Source organism: Drosophila arizonae, chromosome 4, assembly GCF_054131065.1.
Source record: "Drosophila arizonae isolate 15081-1271.41 chromosome 4, UAZ_ARI_1.0, whole genome shotgun sequence".
Lineage (NCBI taxonomy): Eukaryota > Metazoa > Arthropoda > Insecta > Diptera > Drosophilidae > Drosophila > Drosophila arizonae.
In genome coordinates this window covers 26,467,853-26,489,670 of record NC_142924.1, presented here as the reverse complement: position 1 = coordinate 26,489,670, position 21,818 = coordinate 26,467,853, and the positions used below count along the sequence as shown (strand labels likewise).

The window sequence follows — 21,818 nt, the reverse complement described above, 5'->3', positions numbered from 1 at the left end:
TGGTACGCAAAAAAAGTTGTCACTCTTAATTTAGTAGAAGTAGCTTATTAGGGGTCTAAACTACAATTTTTACTGTATTTGAAACTACCAAGAAGGTTAGTTCGATGAATTATTACGCATATTGTTTGATGATTCGTGAAAATTCTGACAACTATTAATTATCTATATTAATATTGTTTTGTATTATTGTATTACGTTCATCGAAACCTAAATTAGTTCAGCTAAAACGTAACACGACATTACTTACTGAATTTGATACAAAAATTTGACAGCTCCGAAATGAAAGAACTTTTAGGAAAAATAACGTATTTTTCAAGTGTTCCTAAATTTTTCAGAATTTTTAAGGTATATTCTGCTATTCGGAAGCTAGGTATTTATTATATCTCCTTCACCTTTAGGGCTAGAGCTTCCAAATTTTAAATGTGTACTTATATGCATTTCTGTTTTTGTTAAAACTTTCCCCCTCACCCACATATTTGTAAAAGACGTATTTCAAATACTAGAAACTTGTGCTTTGGAAAATGTATGCATATATGTTATAGTCATAATCTGAAAGTTCCATGAAGAAAGTACATCCACAAAAGTTATTGAACAATTAAGTTCTCATAGTAAGCGCACACTGCAGCTGATGCGTGTGTGTGTGTGTTTATGTGTGTGTATATATATGTTTTTTTTTTTTTTACCCTGAACCCATTTTCAATGGGAAATCAGGGTATAATGGTTTTGTTCAAATGTATGTAACAGGCAGAAGGAGGCTTGGCAGACCCCACAAAGTATATATATTCTTGATCCGTCTGTCTGTCCGTCCGTCTGTCCGTGTGTTTGAACGCGTCGATTTCCGAAGATATAAGAGTTAGAGACTTCAAAAAATGTTCGTAATTACAGCGCGGATATCGAGTTTATCATTAAAAATCGATAACTCATCCCGATCTTGTTTTATCAATAAAAAACCTAATCGAGAACCAGTTATATCTTCTACACCTTTATTGCTAGAGTCTCCAAATGTTTAATGTATGCTTATATGCAATTTATACAATTTCGGTTTTTGTTAAAATTTACCCTCCACCCCTATATTCACCCCCTCACCCTCATTTTTGTAAAAGGCGTATTTCAAATACTAGACTTGTGGTTTGGCAAATACATGCATATTCATGTTATAATCATAATATGAAAGTTTCATGAAGATCGTATGTCCGCAAAAAAAGTTATTAAACAATTAAGTTCTCATAGTAAGGGCACACTGCCGCCCATGCGTGTGTATGCTTGTGTGGGTAAATGTGTGCGTGCGTGCACAAGCTATTACTCCAAGGGTTCAGGGGATCTCGTAGTCGAGCAGTCTCGACTGGAGCCTTCTTACTTGTTATACCCTGAACCCATTGAAATGGGAAATAAGGGTATAATGGTTTTGTATGTAACAGTCAGAAGGAGGCGTGGCAGACCCCACAAAGTATATATATTCTTGATCAGGGCGACGAGCTGAGACGATTTGGCCCTGTCCGTCTGTCTGTCTGTCCGTCTGTCCGTATGTTTGAACGCGTCGATTTCCGAAGATTTAAGAGCTAGAGACTTCAATTTTATTTTTAATGACCGTATATACAGCGCGGACGTCGAGTTTGCTTTTAAAATTCGATAAAACATCCCGTTATGTTTTTATCAAGTAAAAACATAGTCAGATGCCACTATAGCTAATTGTGAATGATTTTTCCTTTTTTTTTTTAATTTTTAAAATATTCAATATAATATGTAGATCATATGCTGAAAGTTTCATTAAATTCCGTTCAGTTAAAAATGAATAAAAAATAATCAAATATTTTGCCAATTAACAAACGCACGTGCAGCAGCTACAACAGCATCGTATGCATGTGCACACATACATTCAAACTTCTTCTAGAAACATTCGTTGAATCACATCAGCTGTTAGTTTCGTTTAGTTTTGGTAGATGGCGCTGCAGCAGTGAATCTATTTGAGTTTTGCCAGCATCGCTTGCAGAAGTTAGGTGACGTAGTGTGTTAGCTGCATGACGCTCAATCGAGAAGTCGCGGTTCGAATCCCGATCGGTGCAACTGATGTTAACTTTTTTAATAGTTTCAAAATATTTTTATATTTTATTAAATGAGTTTGGTATTTTATTTATATTTTTAAATATATCGAAATTGAAATTTCAGCCATACTAAATGGGCATTTTTATTTGTTGGGTTCAGTGTAGTCGAGCACTCTCGACTAGATTTTTTTTCCTTTTTTTTATTTTTATATACTTTTATTAACAACTTTTACAATATAAGTTTAGGTGTGTTTAGGTGACTAAGGGTAGCGCACGATGCTTGCGGGACGGCCGTATAGCATTGCTTCGCAAGCACTTTTCACTTCTTTAGCCTGGGACAGCTCGTCTTTGCTCGATTCTGCGAAGCTCCATCATAATTGTGGCCGCGAAGGTGCTTATAAGTTTCCAAGCTTTCTCCGATTCCAGCATAACGTTAAACATGTTGTCTGCTATAAGGGAGCGGCCCACTGCTTCTTCCAGACATCGTCTCTCCTCTAGGAAGCGACCACATTCGAATAACACGTGGTTGGCGTCCTCCACCAGATCTCGTCTGCACCAAGAACATTCATCGGTTTCATCGTGGCCAAAGCGCTTCAAGTAGCTCCGCAAGCATCCATGTCCCGATAGAATCTGTGAAAGATAAAAATTAACTTCGCCGTGTTTGCGGGTTATCCGTGGCTCAAGCTCAGTGATAAGAGTATGTGTCCACCGCCCTTTAGTTGAGATGTTCCACCTTCTTTGCCATCGTGCAATGCTGTTTGCTCTGATATCGTTTGTGTATATATGTATGAGTATGTGAATATGTGTGTGTGTATGCGTGTGTGTGTGTGGTTGTGCGTGTGTTTTGTTTAAGAAGAAAGACGCAAAAAATTATTGAAATAGCTATTGCTCGAAGGGCTCAGGGGATCTTGTAGTCGAGCAGTCTCGACTAGAGCTTTTTTACTTGTTTAAAATAAAATACATACAAAAAAACAGATGCACATATATATTTACTCAATACTAAAGTTAAGACTTTCTTATACAATTAGAAACACAAGATATGAATAATAATACATATGTACATACATATTTCAAAATTCAAAAAACAAAATTTTAATAATGTGACGTCATCTAGTGCGGGATTTGAAACGGATGGAGATTCAGTTGTTATTTTTTCCAAATCGCGTTATATCGAAACCGCGTTGTATAACACCGCGTTATTCAAGGGATACCTGTACCTATATTGCTCCCTCCCAAGATATATATACATACATATAAGTTACAAATAATAATACAATTTTTATTAATTCATTAGACGTTAGAGTTTATATAAAATTAATGGATACTGCAGCCTTTGATTTAAATAGTGAAGTTAAATACACATTCTTATGTCATTCTCGTTGTCATGTTTGATGCAAGAAGAAACAAGGCGTTCTCTGCAGTTCACTGCTTAAATCAAATTATTACACTGCTTCACATGCACTGCTTGAATATATTGTCGTCAAATTATCTGGTTAATTTTGAATTTTCTATTGATACAATTGACACAATATGCTTGAGGGTTACATAGGAAAACTATTTTCCAAATTTCTTTATTATGAAATTTGAAAGGGCACAGTTGAATAAATTTTTTTAAATATGTTTGACTGTTATCATAATGCATAGTAATCATACAAGTTAAATTTAATTGGGCCATTTCGCATTAATATGCGCCATCTATTGCTTATAGACGGCATTTTACTATTTATTTTTTAAGGGTCCAGATTTCAACAGGTAGAGGGAGCTACATACAATAAATCTATTATCAACAGAGGGCGCTTTCAGAATGGATGGTAACTCCTTCCGGTTAATAAAATAATATGTTAAGCGTTCAAGTACGGGTATGGAAAAATATGCGCTGATATCTTACGGAATTAAATTTCTTGAATATAGTCAAACCAGACTCGAGTATTAATTTCTAGCGATGGTATGATGTACATTAACAAATATCGGGCTATATTTATTGGTCGCTATAATTAAGAAGTCAGGTTATTTTTGTACCCTGAACCCATTGAAAATGGGAAATCAGGGTATAATGTTGAAATGTATTTAACAAGCAGAAGGAGGCGTGGCAGATCCCAGAAAGTATATATGTATATTCTTGATCAGGGCAACGAGCTGAGTGGATATAGCCCTGTCCATCTGTCTGTCTGTCCCTATGACTGAACGCGTCAATCTCAAAAGATATGAGAGAGTTTATCTAAAAATGTCGATAAATCTACCGTTATATTTTATCGATTGAAAACCTTATCGAAATTAATATATTTACCTCCAACATCTTAAAAGCTAGAGTCGCCACTTTATAGAATTTCGATTTTGTTTATAACTATAACTCGTAGTCAAGCAGTCTCAACTAGAACTTTCTTACTTGATTATTTTGTATTCTCCGTCATTGTCTAAGTGAAATGCGTATTAGTATTGTTAAATGGCTTTTATAAAAACAATTCTTATAGAGAGAGAAAAAAGAAATTTGAGTACTTTCGGCTTTACCAGATGCCGCTCACCCACTCAAGTAACTCATTTCATTTCGAGTGCATTCAAATAAACTTATGTTGTTAGTAAAGCCATTCAGATCGAATTGAGGACATAGGACGTACCTTTCCCTGAGCAATACTTTCAATACTGATTTTCGTATTTTTATACCCTGAACCCATTACAAATGGGAAATCAGGGTATAATGGTTTTGTGAAAAGTATGTAATAGCCACTTGAGCACGACGAGTTGAGTCGATATAGCCCTGTCCGTCTATCCGTCCGTCCGTCCGTATGAGCAAACCGATCTCAGAAGTTATAAGAGCTAGAGAAATTTTGCATGCATACTCGTGTATATCATACGTAGTACAAATTTAACTTATTTTTTCGATAACTCATCCGATAACTTTTTTTTATCGAGAATAATCAAAAAATCTACATTGTTTTTTCAGCCTAATTTGAACACTTTTAGACCTAGAGACTTCAGATTTAGTGTGTATATACAGTTGATGGCTACGATGGTTTACCGATTTTGGATAAAACGTATTTAAAGAGACTTGAGCTTTGGAAAGTACCCACATTTAATTATATGATCATGCTTTGAAAGTTTTATAAAGATAGTCCGTCTACAAAAGAAATTATTCAACAAGCAAATTCTCATAATATTGCCCACATTACAGCGCAACCAAAGCGCAGCCGCTGCTTACTGCGCAGTTAGCAGAGCTCGTGTTTATATGTGCATAAAATAAGACCAGAATGGTTAGAATATCAACTTAGAGGGTTCCGGGTATCTCCTAGTCGAGCAATCTCGACTGGAGCCTTCTTATTTTTTCGTTTTATTATTTTTATACCCTGAACCCATTGAAAATGGGAAATCAGGGTATAATGGTTTTGTTGAAATGTATGTAACAGGCAGAAGGAGGCGTGGCAGACCCCACAAAGTATATATATTCCTGATCAGGGCGACGAGCTGAGTCGATTTGGCCCTGTCCGTCTGTCTGTCTGTCCGTCTGTCCGTCTGTCCGTCTGTCCGTCCGTCCGTCTGTCCGTCTGTCCGTCTGTCCGTATGTTTGAACGCGTCGATTTCCGAAGATATAAGAGCTAGAGACTTGAATTTTTTTTTTAAATGACCGTATATACAGCGCGGACGTCGAGTTTGCTTTTAAAATTAGATAAATCATCCCGTTATGTTTTTATCGAGTAAAAACATTCAAGTTCAAATCAGATGCCACTATAGCTAATTGTGAATGATTTTTCTTTTTTTTAAATTTCTCAAATATTCAATATAATACGTAGATCATATGCTGAAAGTTTCATTAAATTCCGTTCAGTCAAAAATTAATAAAAAATAATCAAATATTTGGCAATTAACAAACGCACGTGCAGCAGCTACAACAAAAACATTCGTTGAATCACATCAGCTGTTAGTTTCGTTTAGTTTTGGTAGATGGCGCAGCAACAGTGAATCTATTTGAGTTTTGCCAGCGCCACTAGCAGGAGTGGGGTGGCCTAGTGTGTTAGCTGCATGACGCTCGATCGAGAAGTCGCGGTTCGAATCCCGACCGATGCAACTGATGTTAATTTTTTTTTTTAATTGTTTCAAAATATTTGTATATTTTCATAAATGAGTTTTATATTTAATTTATATTTTTAAATACACCGAAGTTGAAATTTTAACTATACCTTATGTGCATTTTTAATAGTTTGGTTATTCTAGCAGATTCTTAGAATCACATCAGCAGTTAGTTTCGTTTAGTTTTGGTAGATGGCGCTGCAGCAGTGAATCTATTTGAGTTTTGCCAGCGCCACTAGCAGGAGTGAGGTGGCCTAGTGTGTTAGCTGCATGACGCTCGATCGAGAAGTCGCGGTTCGAATCCCGATCGGTGATGTTGTTAACTTTTTTAAATGCTTCAAAATATTTTTATATTTTATTAAATGAGTTTGGTATTTTATTTATATTTTTAAATACATCGAAATTGAAATTTCAGCCATACTAAATGGGCATTTTTATTTGTTGGGTTCAGGGTAGTATCTAGTCGAGCACTCTCGACTAGAGTTTTCTTACTTGTTTTATTTATTTAGTTTAGTTTTAGTTGAATTTGCTAATAAATCAGCGGGCGAAAACATCTCAAATTCGTATTGATTCAACTATGCAAACTGATTAGGGATTTTTCGATTTTCGTTCACCGTGTGTGTATGGAGATGAGAGGCAGAATATTTTTGGCGGTTTACCTGTGTAATCGAAAAAAAGAGTCTGAAGTCAAAGCTCTTTTAATGACAATTGATCATTGGCGAGTGGATAGCATTTCATTAGAATACAATGTGTAGTGCGCATTTCTGTTGGCCTTTAAATACATGTGTGTGTGTGTGTGGTTGTGAGTATTTATGTTTCTGCACACACACTTGAGGTGGAGGTGAAACTATTTCGACCTGTTCAACAGCTTCCAACTGTCTTGTCTACCTGTGCCTTCTCGCAAACCAACTAGCCAGTCAGTCAGTCAGTCATTCCAACCTTTATAATTTATTTATTTATAGTTTGAATTACGGTATGGGAGTATTGACCACCAGTGAAAATTTTCAATTTCAGCATATTCACTACAGACAATAGCGCACAGTTCAAGACATGATACATGGACCAACGAAAAAAAAAACTTAGCCTTTGTATTTGAATATGAATGTAGTACTATTTTCAATCAAAATTGGACAATTAAATTTTGAACATATAAACTAGTTTACTGTTTAATAACACTATTGATTATGATTAGTTGGGGTTTTAGGCACATTACTTCTAGCTTATACTATTATAAATATACATCCTGCTCAATTTAAAAAGTAACTTCAATAAGTTAAGCCAATATCTGTCTAAATACATTCGGATATGACAAAAGCTCTCAAAAATTATCCGCTGCAATATTGGTAGACTAGCTTAATTTAATCATAGTGTATTTTACTTTTGTATGATCTGTACGCTATTTATGTGGCTAAAATTATATTTCTAACAAATCGGAAATTATGGGAATAGGTCTTTTACAAACATTTGGTCAATCATAATTTGGAAGAGCTCTGTAATTTGTGTTTTTATTTTTATTTTTTTTAACTTTTTTTACCTATCTTCTTGTCTGTCGTAGCGGCAAAAGCTGTTTAAATTTTTTCGCTTGGTAGCAAATATTACGAATTGAAGTAGAGTCTAAACTGAAGTCTGTCTTTGGCTTTTGATCAAAGCTTTACGCACATTTTTCAGTGAGTCTACATGATGTGTGTTAAGTCAAAAAACCTAAGAGCCGAAATTCATACAAAACAAACCCAAACCGGTTTATCTGTATCGTTAAATATTCTATTTGATGCTGGCAAATGACAAGATAATCCAAAGTAATCAATCAAAATTATTTTAATTTATAAAGCCACAATAAACTCGTGTCCAGATCGCAATTGCCACGTTCGCGCTAGTCGTCTACATCGAGACTGCTACGATGAACAGACATACACAGTTAAATACAAATACAAACATCAAAATATTCGTTATGTACGCAAGCATCTGTTCTAGATGGCGAATAATTCATAGGCAGATTTCATATTAATTCAATTTACAACAACGAAAAACGATGAATCTTTAAACATTAATTTTCAGCTCTAACTAAAATTTATAGTTTGTCTTCATTAATATTTTTATACCCTGAACCCATTTTCAATGGGAAATCAGGGTATAATGGTTTTGTTAAATGTATGTAACAGGCAGAAGGAGGCGTGGCAGACCCCATAAAGTATATATATTCTTGATCAGGGCGACGAGCTGAGTCGATTTAGCTCTGTCCGTCTGTCCGTCCGTCCGTCTGTCCGTATGTTTGAACGCGTCGATCTCAGAAGATATAAGAGCTAGAGACTTGAAATTTTTTTTCCTAGGTCCGTGTATAGCACGCGCATATCGAGTTTTGCTTTAAATATCGATAAATTGCCCCGTTATTTTGTTATCGATTAAAAACATTATCGAAAACCAGTAATAAATTTATATCTCCTAGATCTTTAAAGCTAGAGTCTCAAAATTTGTTATGTGTACTTATATGCACTTTATACAATTTAGGTTTTTGTCAAAATTTACCCCCCACCGCTAATTCCCCCTCTCACCCTCACATTTGTAAAAAGCGTATTTCAAATAGTAGAGACTTGTGCTTCGGCAAATACATGCATATCTATGTTGTATTAATAATCTGAAAGTTTCATGAAGGTAGTCCATCCACAAGAAAAGTTATTAAACAATTAAGTTCCCATAGTAAGCCAACACTGCAGCCAATGCGTGTTTAGGCGTGGGTACTAGTATGCGTGTATGCATATGTGTATGTGTGTGTATGCGTGTGTGTGTTTGTGTGTGTGTGTGTGCGAAAAAGGATTGAAATAGCTATTGCTCGAAGGGTTCAGGGGATCTCGTAGTCGAGCAGTCTCGACTAGAGCTTTCTTACTTGTTAAATACACATGTTAATAAATATTAGGTAACTTATGTCTTGATTATCCGAATCTAGTGGAATAGTTAGTAAAATGTTGTTTTAATTACCAATAATTCTACCGGTGATATATGTATATAGCAAAATATTTGAACTTTCAAAAATTTCCCGTCACAACTTTTTTCTATTTTGAATTTATAATATAATTTTCACAATCTTTCCAATTTACCACGCCCCAAATGTGAATGACCTGTTCTGGAGAAGCTATTTTCAGATTAGCCACGCTCCCGTAAGCACTGGGTTACACAACCTGGATGTGGACAGATCTATTTACCAGTCCTCCAAAAAGAGCACTATGCTTTACATATAATTAAATTCAGAAAAAATGGAATGAATTTTACATCTCGATTTAGTTTTATATTTATATGTAAAATATTAAAAAAAATATAGTTTCATTTAAATAAGCAATATATTTATATATCAAATTAAATCATAACTGTTCATAATGTAAAGAACTGTAGCTTGAAAATCGGCAAAAATCATTCTTTTCGTAAATCTAACATAAATATGTATATATAATTTACATATGGCCAAACGGGAGCCATGGAATTTTATAAATTGCAAAAACCAACAATAGGCGCTATGAATAACCAGACATTAGGAGTGTTCATTGTAGTTGCCGGGTGTTATGGCTAACACACACACACATTATCATTAAAGTCTCTCAACATCCTTCGTTTTCTAAGGATTTTGCAAACCGGATGTTACGATGGCTTGCCATATCAGAGGCCATTCACGGCTTTTGCGACACACAAAAGTCAATATGTTATATTGTATATACATATGCGCGTGCTCGCGTATTAGTGACCGTACGTATGTATATTTGAAATACTACTGTCATATGTTACGAATAACATATTGTTATGAATCTACATTAATTCGACTGTTTAAGTATTTAACCTAATGCGTATTGAGCGATGAACACTTTGGCCGAAATAGTGATTTTCACATATTATATGTACATGCAGCCATGCATACATAATATACATCAGTTTGTTTGTTATAAATGTTTAAATGTTGTTTGTTTCTTATTTCCTTCTTTCGAATATCGAACTTAAGGTTCTAAAAACTAAAAACAAATATTATATATTGTATATACTTTTTGTTTGTTTGTTATTTATTTATTTCAATATTTTTATACCCTGAACAGGCAGAAGGAGGAGTGGCAGACGCCATAAAGTATATATATTCTTGATCAGGGCAACGAGCTGAGTCGATTTAGCTCCGTCCGTCTGTCCGTATGTTTGAACGCGTCGATCTCAGAAATATAAGAGCTAGAGACTTGAAATTTGTTTTCCTAGGTACGTGTATAGCACGCGCATATCGAGTTTTGCTTTAAATATCGTTAACTTGCCCCGTTATTTTGTTATCGATTAAAAACATTATCGATAACCAGTAATAAATTTATATCGCTTACAAATACTAGGGACTTGTGCTTTGGAAAATACATGCATATCTATGTTATATTCATAGTCTGAAAGTTTCATGAAGATAGTCCATTCACAAGAAAAGTTATTAAACAATTAAGTTGCCATAGTAAGCCCACACTGTAGCCAATGCGTGTTTATGCGTGCGTACGTATATCTGTGTGTGTGCGTGTATAAGTGCTTATGCGAAGAATTATTGAAACATCAGTTGCTCGAAGGTTCAGGGGATTTCGTAGTTGAGCAGTCTCGACTAAAGCTTTCTTATTTTTTTTTTTTTTTTGTGATTTCCTAAAATCGAAATTTGAATCAAATATATAGACTATATATATGCAAAATTTTTAACTTAATAACTTAAAGTTGATCTTTTTTTATATTTATTATATTAAAATGGGTATAGGAAACGATTGTTTGAAATATAAGTATATGCAATAAAATTTCAAATTTCTACATACCTCACTTATAAACATAATAACAACCAAAATAGATGGGTGATCAAGAATATATAATATCATAATTCTCTTTGTTCCCATCTGTTACTAAAAATTAGAGGCAAGTATTAGTTGATGTATAAATAAATGGATATTAAACTATGAAATTCATAGTATTCCATAATATTCATCTTTAAATTCAATTGAATCACATTCATGCACTCCATACCATATGACGTATGTATAGACACATAAACATACATATGTACATACACGCTTCCATATTTATTTTCTTATGCTTAACCCTGGCTGGCGAATGCAAAAAACTTCTGAGCCGTATGACGGGCACTTCGACGACTACGCGACTCAGCGCTGTTCTGGCTACGCTGCTGCTGCCCTTTCAGCACACAGTCGCGACTCGCGACCAGTTTTCATTTCGCTTTTGGCATTCACAGACTGCTGTAGCTGTTGCTGCTGCTGTTGCTGTCGCTGCCGTCGTCGTCATTGCGTTGTCGTTGTTACTTCGTCGTCGCCGTCGGGACCGAGTTTGAATTAATTTCTAGACTTTCAGTCCGTAGATGAACTAACTTATAAGTATTTGGTGATTTTCATAACACAGAAGTAAAGTGCAACATAACATTCTAAGAGAAGATGATATGGTGGACTATTGATAAAATAAAGTGTTTATTGTGTGTATTGTTGTTCATTGAGTGATCCAATCGAAGTAGACATATTCACCGGCTCTCGTTCTCAATAGATTAAAGTTTTAATATGATATCATGACTCTATCTTATGTGGATATGCCCGCCGTAATTGAAATTCAGGTTAGTAACGTAGGAAAGCTGAACCTGAACTTCTCTCGAATGGCGCCATGCGGAAACACCGGCGGTAATATTTCTTAATGTGCGATCTACTCGAAATTAGACGGGCAATACAATGATGATTTAAAATAAATGCAAATTACAGCTCCAGCCACAGTTATGTGTAATCAATCTAAAATGTACAACAATTACTCGAAGATGTCGGCTGATTTCGTAATATATTTTGACATTTACCTCATTCCGAAATCTATTAATTATAAATTTATTATAAATTTATTATCTAAATTAAATTCTTTTTAATATTGACTCTGTCTAAAGAGAATGTCATCTGTTATCCATTAAATTATAAATTTGTAGCTCCACACAGATCCTTAAGTCTAGTTCAAGCAAAGGTCATGATGCTATGTTTCAAATTTTTAATTGAAATGATAATTATACAAATAAAAAACCAGTGGTTAAAAGAATCAAAAAAAAAAAAAAAAAAAAAAAAAAAAAAAAAAAAAACCGCGGGATAAGTTTATTTACCAAAACAAATTAATTTGAACATGAAATATTTATCTAAAAATAAAGATGTATCTATACTTGCGTTCTTATATTTGACTGGTCACATTTGAATTAAACCAATAATATAAAATTCTTAAAGGCTTTATTCCATACATTTTTAAATGATTAAATGCTACAAATATTTCTGATCATCATCATCTTTATGTCCTCTCTTTGTCTTATTTTATTAAATTTTGTAATGAACTCAGTCTTTCTATCAAAAGACAATTTTTATTCTTAAAATATATTTTTAATTTTTAAACCAGCAAGAATAAAAATAAAAGCAAGCGGATAAAAATTTTATTTTATATTATATATGTAATTACTCAGTAAAGATATAAAATATTAATATTGCTTAAGCATTAATATCACAAACCAAGGAAAAAAAAATAATAATAATAATCCTATAATAAATAAAAAAAATGCAAACTCACGCCTTTATTGAGTTCCTATTTCATAATTATATAAATTTCGGATTGGATTTGTTTAAATTGTTTGTGAATTGTACTAAACTTTATTTCATTGAAATTTTACTTGGAAAACAGGAGCGCCTTAGTGGTCATGGCAGCTTGGGCCTTTCCAGCAGCAGTCCGGCATATACAACTCATTCAGGTGGGCATTCGGGTCGAGGTCCCGCATCCGGACACAGTGGACATAGTGGTACCCATGGGTCGGCAGCAACCATGCATCACCAATCATTGCAGTCTGATTTTCAGCCCCCGTATTTTCCACCACCTTTTCATCACTCTGCTCAGAGCCCTCCTCAGCAACAGGTAAGTGCTCCAAATTGGACGGCGTACCAGTTGGACGTATCATTGCCAAAATAGTTTAGATATCTGGCTATTTACAGAATCACGGACCGTTGGAGTATTTAGGCACGGATCCCTACGGCCAGCCGCTATCCTCTTTGCACCACGCTCCACTTCATCACTACAACCAGTTGGCTGGCCTCAGGTCGACACAAGATCAACTAGGTATTCATAGGACTCATAGGGAAGACTTGCAAGGACATGTTGTAAGTATTAAGAGTAAAACATACTATAAGCTAATGTGCCCCAATCAAGTGTCAGTCATATCAACTAATTATTTTTCGTTCTCATATACATAAAGCTTCAAGTTTATTTTAAATATGTTACATATTATTTATTAGCTGTGCATCTCTTATAGGATCCACGAGCTTCATCATATGTATATTTGTAGGCAGCTTTTTTATTCGAGCTTGATAAATACTTCAGTTTATAGCTATGTAAATATACTGAGGGCTAAGCAGCTTAAAACCTCTTCAATCTACATGAATTGCCAGAGTTATGGCATTTCGAATTCCAGTTAAGTGCATTATGAAATAGAACGCAACAAAAGCTAAGAAGTATTTTAAAAATTTCCTTGGGATTTCACTGAAACATCTTGAAAATAACAACGAACATTCCTGTCCCAAAAGAAAAAGGGTTTACATAAATACATATACACATACCCACGAATTTATGTAAGAATATATATATATATATATATATATATATACATATATATATATGTATGAACGGTGCACTCACACACTCGCACACTTCTGCGTGTCCTGAACGAACTGGGCTTTTGCAACCACGGCCGGAGCATTTGCAACGTTAATGTTGACGTTGACGCTGTAACTAAAAGGCGTTTCCCCCGTAGCTTGTGCGCATATACGCATAAAAAGCAAAAATACACGACTGTCTAAACACTGGGATTGGCGCAGAGTTAAGCTGTTTCAACCCTAGGCACGGTGAGGGAATGGTCTACCCAAAATTTTGATCAACGATTTTAATTGATTTTATTTTACTATACAAAGTGCTTGTAAGTGCTTTCCAGCCTTAACAATATGTATTTAATTTGCTTAGCCAATAAAAATATGATTAAAAATGAAATATGAAGTAAAAATATGAAGTAAAAATGAAGCTAAATAATTCAAGTGAAAATCTTAAGAATACCCTCCATAAAGAGATATTTGTAACATGACAATCCTCTCTATTATTATTATTATTTTATAGACTCAGTTGTCTCACGGCTTTCCATATACGGAACGAAGAAGCGATTACGGCAGTGCAATATCAGCAGCCGGAGCAGCGCATGGAACAAGACTCGGGCATGAACATGAATCTTTGGCCTTACATCAAGCGCTGCAGAATGCTGTTGATGATGTCCAAGCACCTGCCCTGGATGAGAATGTGGCGTTCATGTCAGACTTACCTCTAATAAAAAGTAATTTCATTTAAGGACACTAAATGGTTTGCAAACAAGTGCTTGAAAAGAGTATATTGGTGTAATGCAATGGACATGTTTTTTATATGAACGCAAAGCATTTATTATTATCACCTTTTTTAATTAGAGTAGGACTTCTAATAACCAGACCAGATTATGTCTGCTTTCGAAGTTCCACACAAGTGGATGAAAAATAGCATCAGCTTATTGTCAAGTGCAATTTTAACTTTAAGTTTTCTAACGATTTTCTTTTAACTGAACCCTATAAATAGGCAAAGCGGCTTATCAATTATACGAATAATTTTACTTAAGGAGAGAGAGAGTCAGTCCAGAGTCAAAAACAAGGATATGCATACTCTGGTTATTATAAAAACCAAAAGATAAATTTACAATTTCTTGCAATTTTCCATGAATAAAGGAAATACAAAATTTGAATTTAACGTTATTAGCCTCGCAATAGTTCCATTAAAATTTCCATTAAATACAACGCTAAAAACAAAATTTGTACAGTTTTTCAAATATTGCATTTATATTGTGATTGGTGTTTGGTAGATGTATGAATGTTATTAAATTTCATATACAAGAGAGCGAGCCATCCTGTAGATTAAAAAATAGGCGGAGTGAATGGGGCGGTGCCACAAACATTCCAAAACAACTATGACATCAACCCCTAAACTGCATAAATATGATGTGAGTGTATGATGAAATAGAAGCTAGCTCCTCTAATTGGCAGGATTATTGTAAAATGATCCCTACACGCTGAGTTCACACTTGGATTGCAAAACATCAACACAATAAATAATTTTTCTTTTACAATGCGCAATGTACATTTATACAGCATTCTATTCATACTAACGTTTTTGTATTTGAAAAACCAACGCGTTTCGACACAGGTATGAAAAGTGGGAAGGAAGCTGGGAACCTTGGCTCTGGATCGCCTAGTGAGGTGTTTTGTGCAGTTCCGGGTCGACTTAGTCTTCTATCAAGTACATCGAAATATAAGGTCACAATTGCCGAAGTCCAACGCAGATTGTCACCGCCCGAATGCCTAAATGCATCGTTACTTGGCGGGGTGTTAAGAAGGTCCGTTTTCTCCAAGCTTGTTCAATTTATAAACTTCTAATAATCGATAAATATATTTTCAATAAAGAGCAAAGAGCAAAAATGGAGGCCGCCTTTTGAGGGAAAAGCTTGAGAAAATCGGTCTGAACTTACCGGCCGGACGACGAAAAGCTGCTAATGTCACACTGCTAACATCTTTAGTCGAGGGAGAAGCAACACACTTGGCCAAAGACTTTCACTTTGTTTGCGAAACTGAGTTTCCAGCCAGACAATTGGCTGAATATATTGTACGGCATCAAACAGAACCCCAGGACTCATATCGGCGAAAAGAAATTATACTTCACTCACAACAAGTATGTTACTACTAAATAATCAACAAGAGTTTTTTCATTAAGTTTTATAAATTAAAAAATTACAATGTCTATGCATGTAGATAGCATATTTGACAAACATGTAAGAAATCTTTAACAGGGTACATATATACATATAACAAGAGATTAGAAAAGACCTCTAGTTGCGGTACCCGACTGGGCGATTGCATGAACTCCAAGTGATTAGGATTTTGAAATACACTGCGCGTCATCAGGTTAGCGCCCCCCTTTACACTCAATCAAAAAGCCGAATGAAAGCTAAACCATCAGAGCTTCATCTTTAATTTTTTTTTTTTTTATTATACTACATCTATTTATCTTTAATACAGAGCTCGCAAATGAGGATTGATCGTTTTTTCGTATATGCTCTGCTTTGTATCATAACCGAAAAGCTTGCGCAGACACGATCTCGCTCTGAGGGACACTTTATTTTCTTTAGAATCTGTTTCGGTTAGACACATTGGAATGACTCATATTGTGACGCTCTCAAGTGAGTGTCGCGTAAAGACAAATACGATTTTCGCTCACACAAAGACTCTCAGCAAAAGACAGTTTACTAAAAAACTCAACAGAAATGATCTTTGGTTTCGTGTGCATGTAAATACATGCATACATACATACAAAAAGAACCCAACAATTGCGCGTGATTACCCATACAAACGCAACTGACAGTTTGCTTCATTTAACTCAAGCAAACGATCAGTGTTTGACTTGACCGATACGAAAACAGAAATAACTGTCTCGCTCAGAGCGCGAGCGAGCTAAGCCAGACGCGACAAAAACAGTTTATGTCTGAGTTTTTATACCCTGAACCCCTTGAAAATGGGAAATCAGGGTATAATGGTTTTGTTAAATGTATGTAACAGGCAGAAGGAGGCGTGGCAGACCCCACAAAGTATATATATTCTTGATCAGGGCGACGAGCTGAGTCGATTTGGCCGTGTCCGTCTGTCTGTCCGTCCGTCCGTCCGTATGTATGAACGCGTCGATCTCAGAAGATATAAGAGCTAGAGACTTAATATTATTTTTCCTAGGTCCGTGTATATCACGCGCATATCAAGTTTTTCTTTATATATCGATAACTACTCCCGATATTTTATTATCGATTAAAAACCTTATCGAAAGCTAGTTATTTAATTATATCTCCTACACCTTTTGAGCTAGAGCTTCCAAATTTTAAATGTAGACTTATATGTATTTAATATAATTTCGATTTTTGTTGTAATTCACCCCCCACCCCTATATCCACCCCTCACCCTCACCTTTGTAAAAGGCGTATTTCAAATACTAGAGACGTGTGCTTTGGAATGTACATACCTTTTCACCATATAATTACGCCCTGAAATTTTCATTAAGATTGTAAGTCTAGAAATTAAATTATTCGACAAATAAATTATTATAATGTTGCCCACACTGCAGCGCAGCCCAAGCGCAGTCGCTGCTTACTGCTCAGTTAGCAGAGCGCGTTCTAATACGTGCGTGTGTATGTATGTGTGTCGAAGAAGTATCCATTTCCATTTACTTTCGACTCAGCTCATGGCGCTGATCAAGAATATATATACTTTGTGGGGTCTGCCACGCCTCCTTCTGCCCGTTACATACTTTTTCACAAAACCAATATACCCTGATTTCCCATTTCCAATGGGTTCAGGGTATAAAAATGTAAATAGAGTTATAGAGCATTGCCAAAAAATTAGATGCTATTGGGACTTGAAATTTTGAATATATACTTGCATTGGCAACAGAACATCAACAAGTAAGAAAGCTCTAGTCGAGACTGCTCGACTACGAGATCCCCTGAACCCTTGGAGCAATAGATATTTCAATAATTTTTCGCGTCTTTCAGCTTACATAGGAAACACGACACGAACTGCGAACTGCGACACACATACACTCACACATGCATACACACACAAACGCACACACAGGCACACATACACACACACGCATACAGACACACATACACACACACACACGCATACACACACGAACGCATACACACACACATACACACACACATACACACACAAACACATACACACACAAGCACCCACGCATAAACACGAATGGGCTGCAGTGTGCGCTTAGTATGAGAACTTAATTGTTTAATAACTTTTTTTATGGACGTACGATCTTCATGAAACTTTCAGATTATGATTATAACATGGATATGCATGTGATTGCTAAAGCACAAGTCTCTAGTATTTGAAATACGCTTTTTACAAAAGTGAGGGTGAGGGGGTGAATTTAGAGGTGGGGGGTAAATTTTAACAAAAACCGAAATTGTATAAATTGCATGCAAGCATACATTAAAAATTTGGAGACTCTAGCAATAAAGGTGTAGAAGATATAATTTTATAACTGGTTTTCGATAAGGTTTTTTATCGATAAAAAAAGATCGGGATGAGTTATCGATTTTTAATGATAAACTTGATATGCGCGCTGTAATTACGGACATTCTAAAAAAAATTTGAAGTCTCTAGCTCTTATATCTTCTGAAATCGACGCGTTCATACATACGGACATACGGACAGACGGACAGACAGACGGACAGGGCCAAATCAACTCAGCTCGTCACCCTGATCAAGAATATATATACTTTGTGGGGTCTGCCACGCCTCCTTCTCCCTGTTACATACATTTCAACAAAACCATTATACCCTGATTTCCCATTGAAAATGGGTTCAGGGTATAAAAAGATATGTCGAATATACTAAAGCAATTTAAAAGATAGACTTAAAGTTAGAATTGAACGACCAAATTATATATATATATATATATATATATATATATATATATACCATGTGTATGTACAAATGAAATTACTGTAACAAGTATTTTCAAGCTGGGCCTAGAGAACTTTTTCTTACTTATATATGATATTTTAATCGAAATATACACAAATTGAATATGCTATCTTTATAATATTCCAGATTACAAAAGAATTGATGCAAATATTGAGTCAGGATCGAACCACTCATTTTGGGACAAGATCACAGCATTTGTTGGAGCCTTCAATGCAACGGCATTTAACACACTTTTCCCTAATAACGCATGGATTCGGTTCCCCTGCAATTATTGCTGTGCTACATGCTTTTCAGGTAAATTAACTATCAATATATTAAAGATTCTAGCTATTCCGAGTTCTTGCGTTCCGATTTAATAGTTATAATTATACTCCTTCACGAAAATGAATTAAAATATTTGTTTTGTGCAATGTCCGTCTTGCTGTCCGTCCGTCTGTCGGTATGAACGCAGTTTATTTCGGCGCTATTGCATTTTCCGATACGCCAGAAATCATATTAGTTAAATAGCTAGAATGCAGAAATTTGGAATGTAGGTCCGCCTCAACCACCCAAGATTAACAGCTATGGCGGATGTATCTACGCCCATTGGGGCAAATCGGATACAATTGTATCTCCAAGAGTTTTACAACTAGAACGCTGAAATTGTGCACGTAAGCTAATGTTATGAATCTAAAAAGATAATTTTATGTCTAAGCCCATCAGAGGCGTGGCAAATTAGACCTGATAATATTGTGATTTTTTAAATTCTGCTATATTTTGGATACTATTGATGATAGAGACCTTAAATGTTGTATATATACTCGGGCTGACTACCAAAAAGCTTGGATGGATATATGTCCGCCCACAGGAGGTAAGGCAAACCGCAAAAGTTTGTATCTCTTCAAATTTAGATAGTTAAGTTACTAGTAACTTCCTCTATCGTTGACCTAATGTTTACACCTTTTAATGGGCATGGCATACCGAAAAATACCCTGTAATTTTCACATTTTTTGCGCGTAAGCATTAAAATTTTGCAGCTGGGGTACCGTTAGATTGTTCTAAGAACTGGCTAAAAATGAGGTGTCTACACCCAGTAGGGGCATGGAAAATCGGGAAAAACTTAATTTTCTGCAATAGTAGCTAAACTAAATTGCTGATATGATGTGAATGAGTATTCCGCAGTCGGTAACGCCCGACCGCAACGTTCTTGTTTTATTTAAATTTTAATCTAATTACTAGTTATCTGAAAGTTTAGAGTCTATTGGCATATTCCTTTAGTAAAAATATTCAATAAGTTAATAAATAAATAATTTTATTTGCAGACGTTTCTTAATGAATCTCTTAATTATTTGGAAAAACTATATCCTTCAAACGGAGGCGGAATGGTATCTTCATCTCTGGATAAAAGTAAACTTGACAACGATAAAAAATGATAGACTATACTGTAACAAAAACGCTACTCGTATTTAAATAAAGACCTTTAATACAAAATTAGGTACAATATCTATTTTAATAAGTACTAAATTATTGTAAATGTATTTAGTTTAGTGTAAATTATTGAAAATTTGTAAAACAGTAATTTTAAAGTACGTATTAAATGGATATGTGCACACACACGCATTATGGTATTATAATTTCTTTAAAATTTGAAATGAAAAGAAAAGGAAAGTCAACGTATTTCCGTCAAAAGACACAAAGGGTTTTACAACAATTTAATTATTCGGGCTATACTTTTAAGTAATCTACTTTTTAAATATTTTAAAGCTATACAAAGAAATAAAAATATGTTTTTAAAACAATCTAAATGTTTTTTTTTTGTACCCTGAACCCATTGAATATTGGGAATTCGGGGTAACGTACATATATATATAGATTCTGATTCAGGACGACGAGCTGAGTCGATATAGACCTGTCCGTCTATCCGTCCGTCCGTATAAACGCCGATATCTCAGAAGATATAAGAGATAGAGAAAATGGCATGCATACTCGTGTAGCCGTACAAGTTTCTCATATTTTTTAGATAACTTATTCGATTTCTTTTTATCGAGAATAATCGAAAAATTAATTGCAATTTTTCAGCATAATTTGAATACTATTAGACTTGGAGACTTCAAATTTACTGTATACGAAGATTTTATAAGTTAGAGATTTTGAATACCTCCCTACGCCCCCTTCGCCGCCAAATTGTTTAAAAACTAAACGTATTTTTAGTATTAAAGAAATGTACACACATTTCAACCTTATGATTACGTTCAGAAAGTTTCATGAAGATAATCCTAATACATGAGAAATTATTCAACAAACTTGCACCGCAGCCCAAGCCACCGCTTACTGCTCAGTTAGCAGAGCGCGTGCTTATAGGTGATGGTTAGAATATCAGCTTGGAAGATTTAGAGTATCTCCTAGAGCAGTCTCGGGAAGATCACTCTTACTTGTTCACTTCAATTCGGGTTGACCTAGACTATGCAAATTTGGAAATATCTTCAAAGTAATTACTAAAAAAAATATTATATCATATATAATACAAGTCAGTAATAAACTTGAGTCTGAAGCGACCAACCAGAAAATATTTTTGATATAAGATATAAGAATTGTAATCGAGTAGATATTTTACATTCTAAAACTTCAAGTTTTTTATTAATAGGGTAAACGCTTCTGTTCCGAAGATTATAATGATTGCACTATGGCGAGTCAGATTTCTTGGACATCGTCTAATTTGAAAGATCGAATCTCCAAATTTTTAACATACTTTTGTTAAACTAATATAGATTTTCGCATTTATATTTTTATACCCTGAACCCATTTTCAATGGGAAATCAGGGTATAATGGTTTTGTTGAACTGTATGGAACAGGCAGATGGAGGCGTGGCAGACCCCACAAAGTATATATATTCTTGATCAGGGCGACGAGCTGAGTCGATTTGGCCGTGTCCGTCTGTCTGTCCGTCCGTCTGTCCGTATGTTTGAACGCGTCGATTTCCGAAGATATAAGAGCTAGAGACGGTTCGAATCCCGATCCCCGATCGGTGCAACTGATGTTAGTTTTTTTAATTTCGAAATATTTTTATATTTTGATAAATGATGTTTCTATTTAATTTATATTTTTAAATACACCGAAATT

General features: G+C 35.0%; 1 protein-coding gene across 7 annotated transcripts in view; it reads left to right on the top strand.

Moving 5' to 3' along the window:
* The window catches only part of TfAP-2 (transcription factor AP-2), a 62,395-nt gene extending 42,204 nt beyond the window's left edge, over nucleotides 1-20,191 (top strand). For 4 of the 7 annotated variants that reach the window (XM_089468689.1, XM_089468686.1, XM_089468682.1 and 1 more), the window contains 7 exons: nucleotides 12,792-13,019; nucleotides 13,079-13,261; nucleotides 14,268-14,478; nucleotides 15,372-15,561; nucleotides 15,629-15,893; nucleotides 18,845-19,012; nucleotides 20,020-20,191. In XM_089468689.1, the coding sequence (XP_089324815.1) occupies nucleotides 12,792-13,019; nucleotides 13,079-13,261; nucleotides 14,268-14,478; nucleotides 15,372-15,561; nucleotides 15,629-15,893; nucleotides 18,845-19,012; nucleotides 20,020-20,130 (1,356 nt within the window). In that variant the 3' untranslated portion in view covers nucleotides 20,131-20,191. Of the gene's footprint in view, nucleotides 1-6,452; nucleotides 11,707-12,791; nucleotides 13,020-13,078; nucleotides 13,262-14,267; nucleotides 14,479-15,371; nucleotides 15,562-15,628; nucleotides 15,894-18,844; nucleotides 19,013-20,019 lie in introns of those variants that run through there. The other 3 variants (XM_089468683.1, XM_089468687.1, XM_089468684.1) reach the window with 3 other exon arrangements.
* Nucleotides 20,192-21,818: the final 1,627 nt, after the last annotated feature.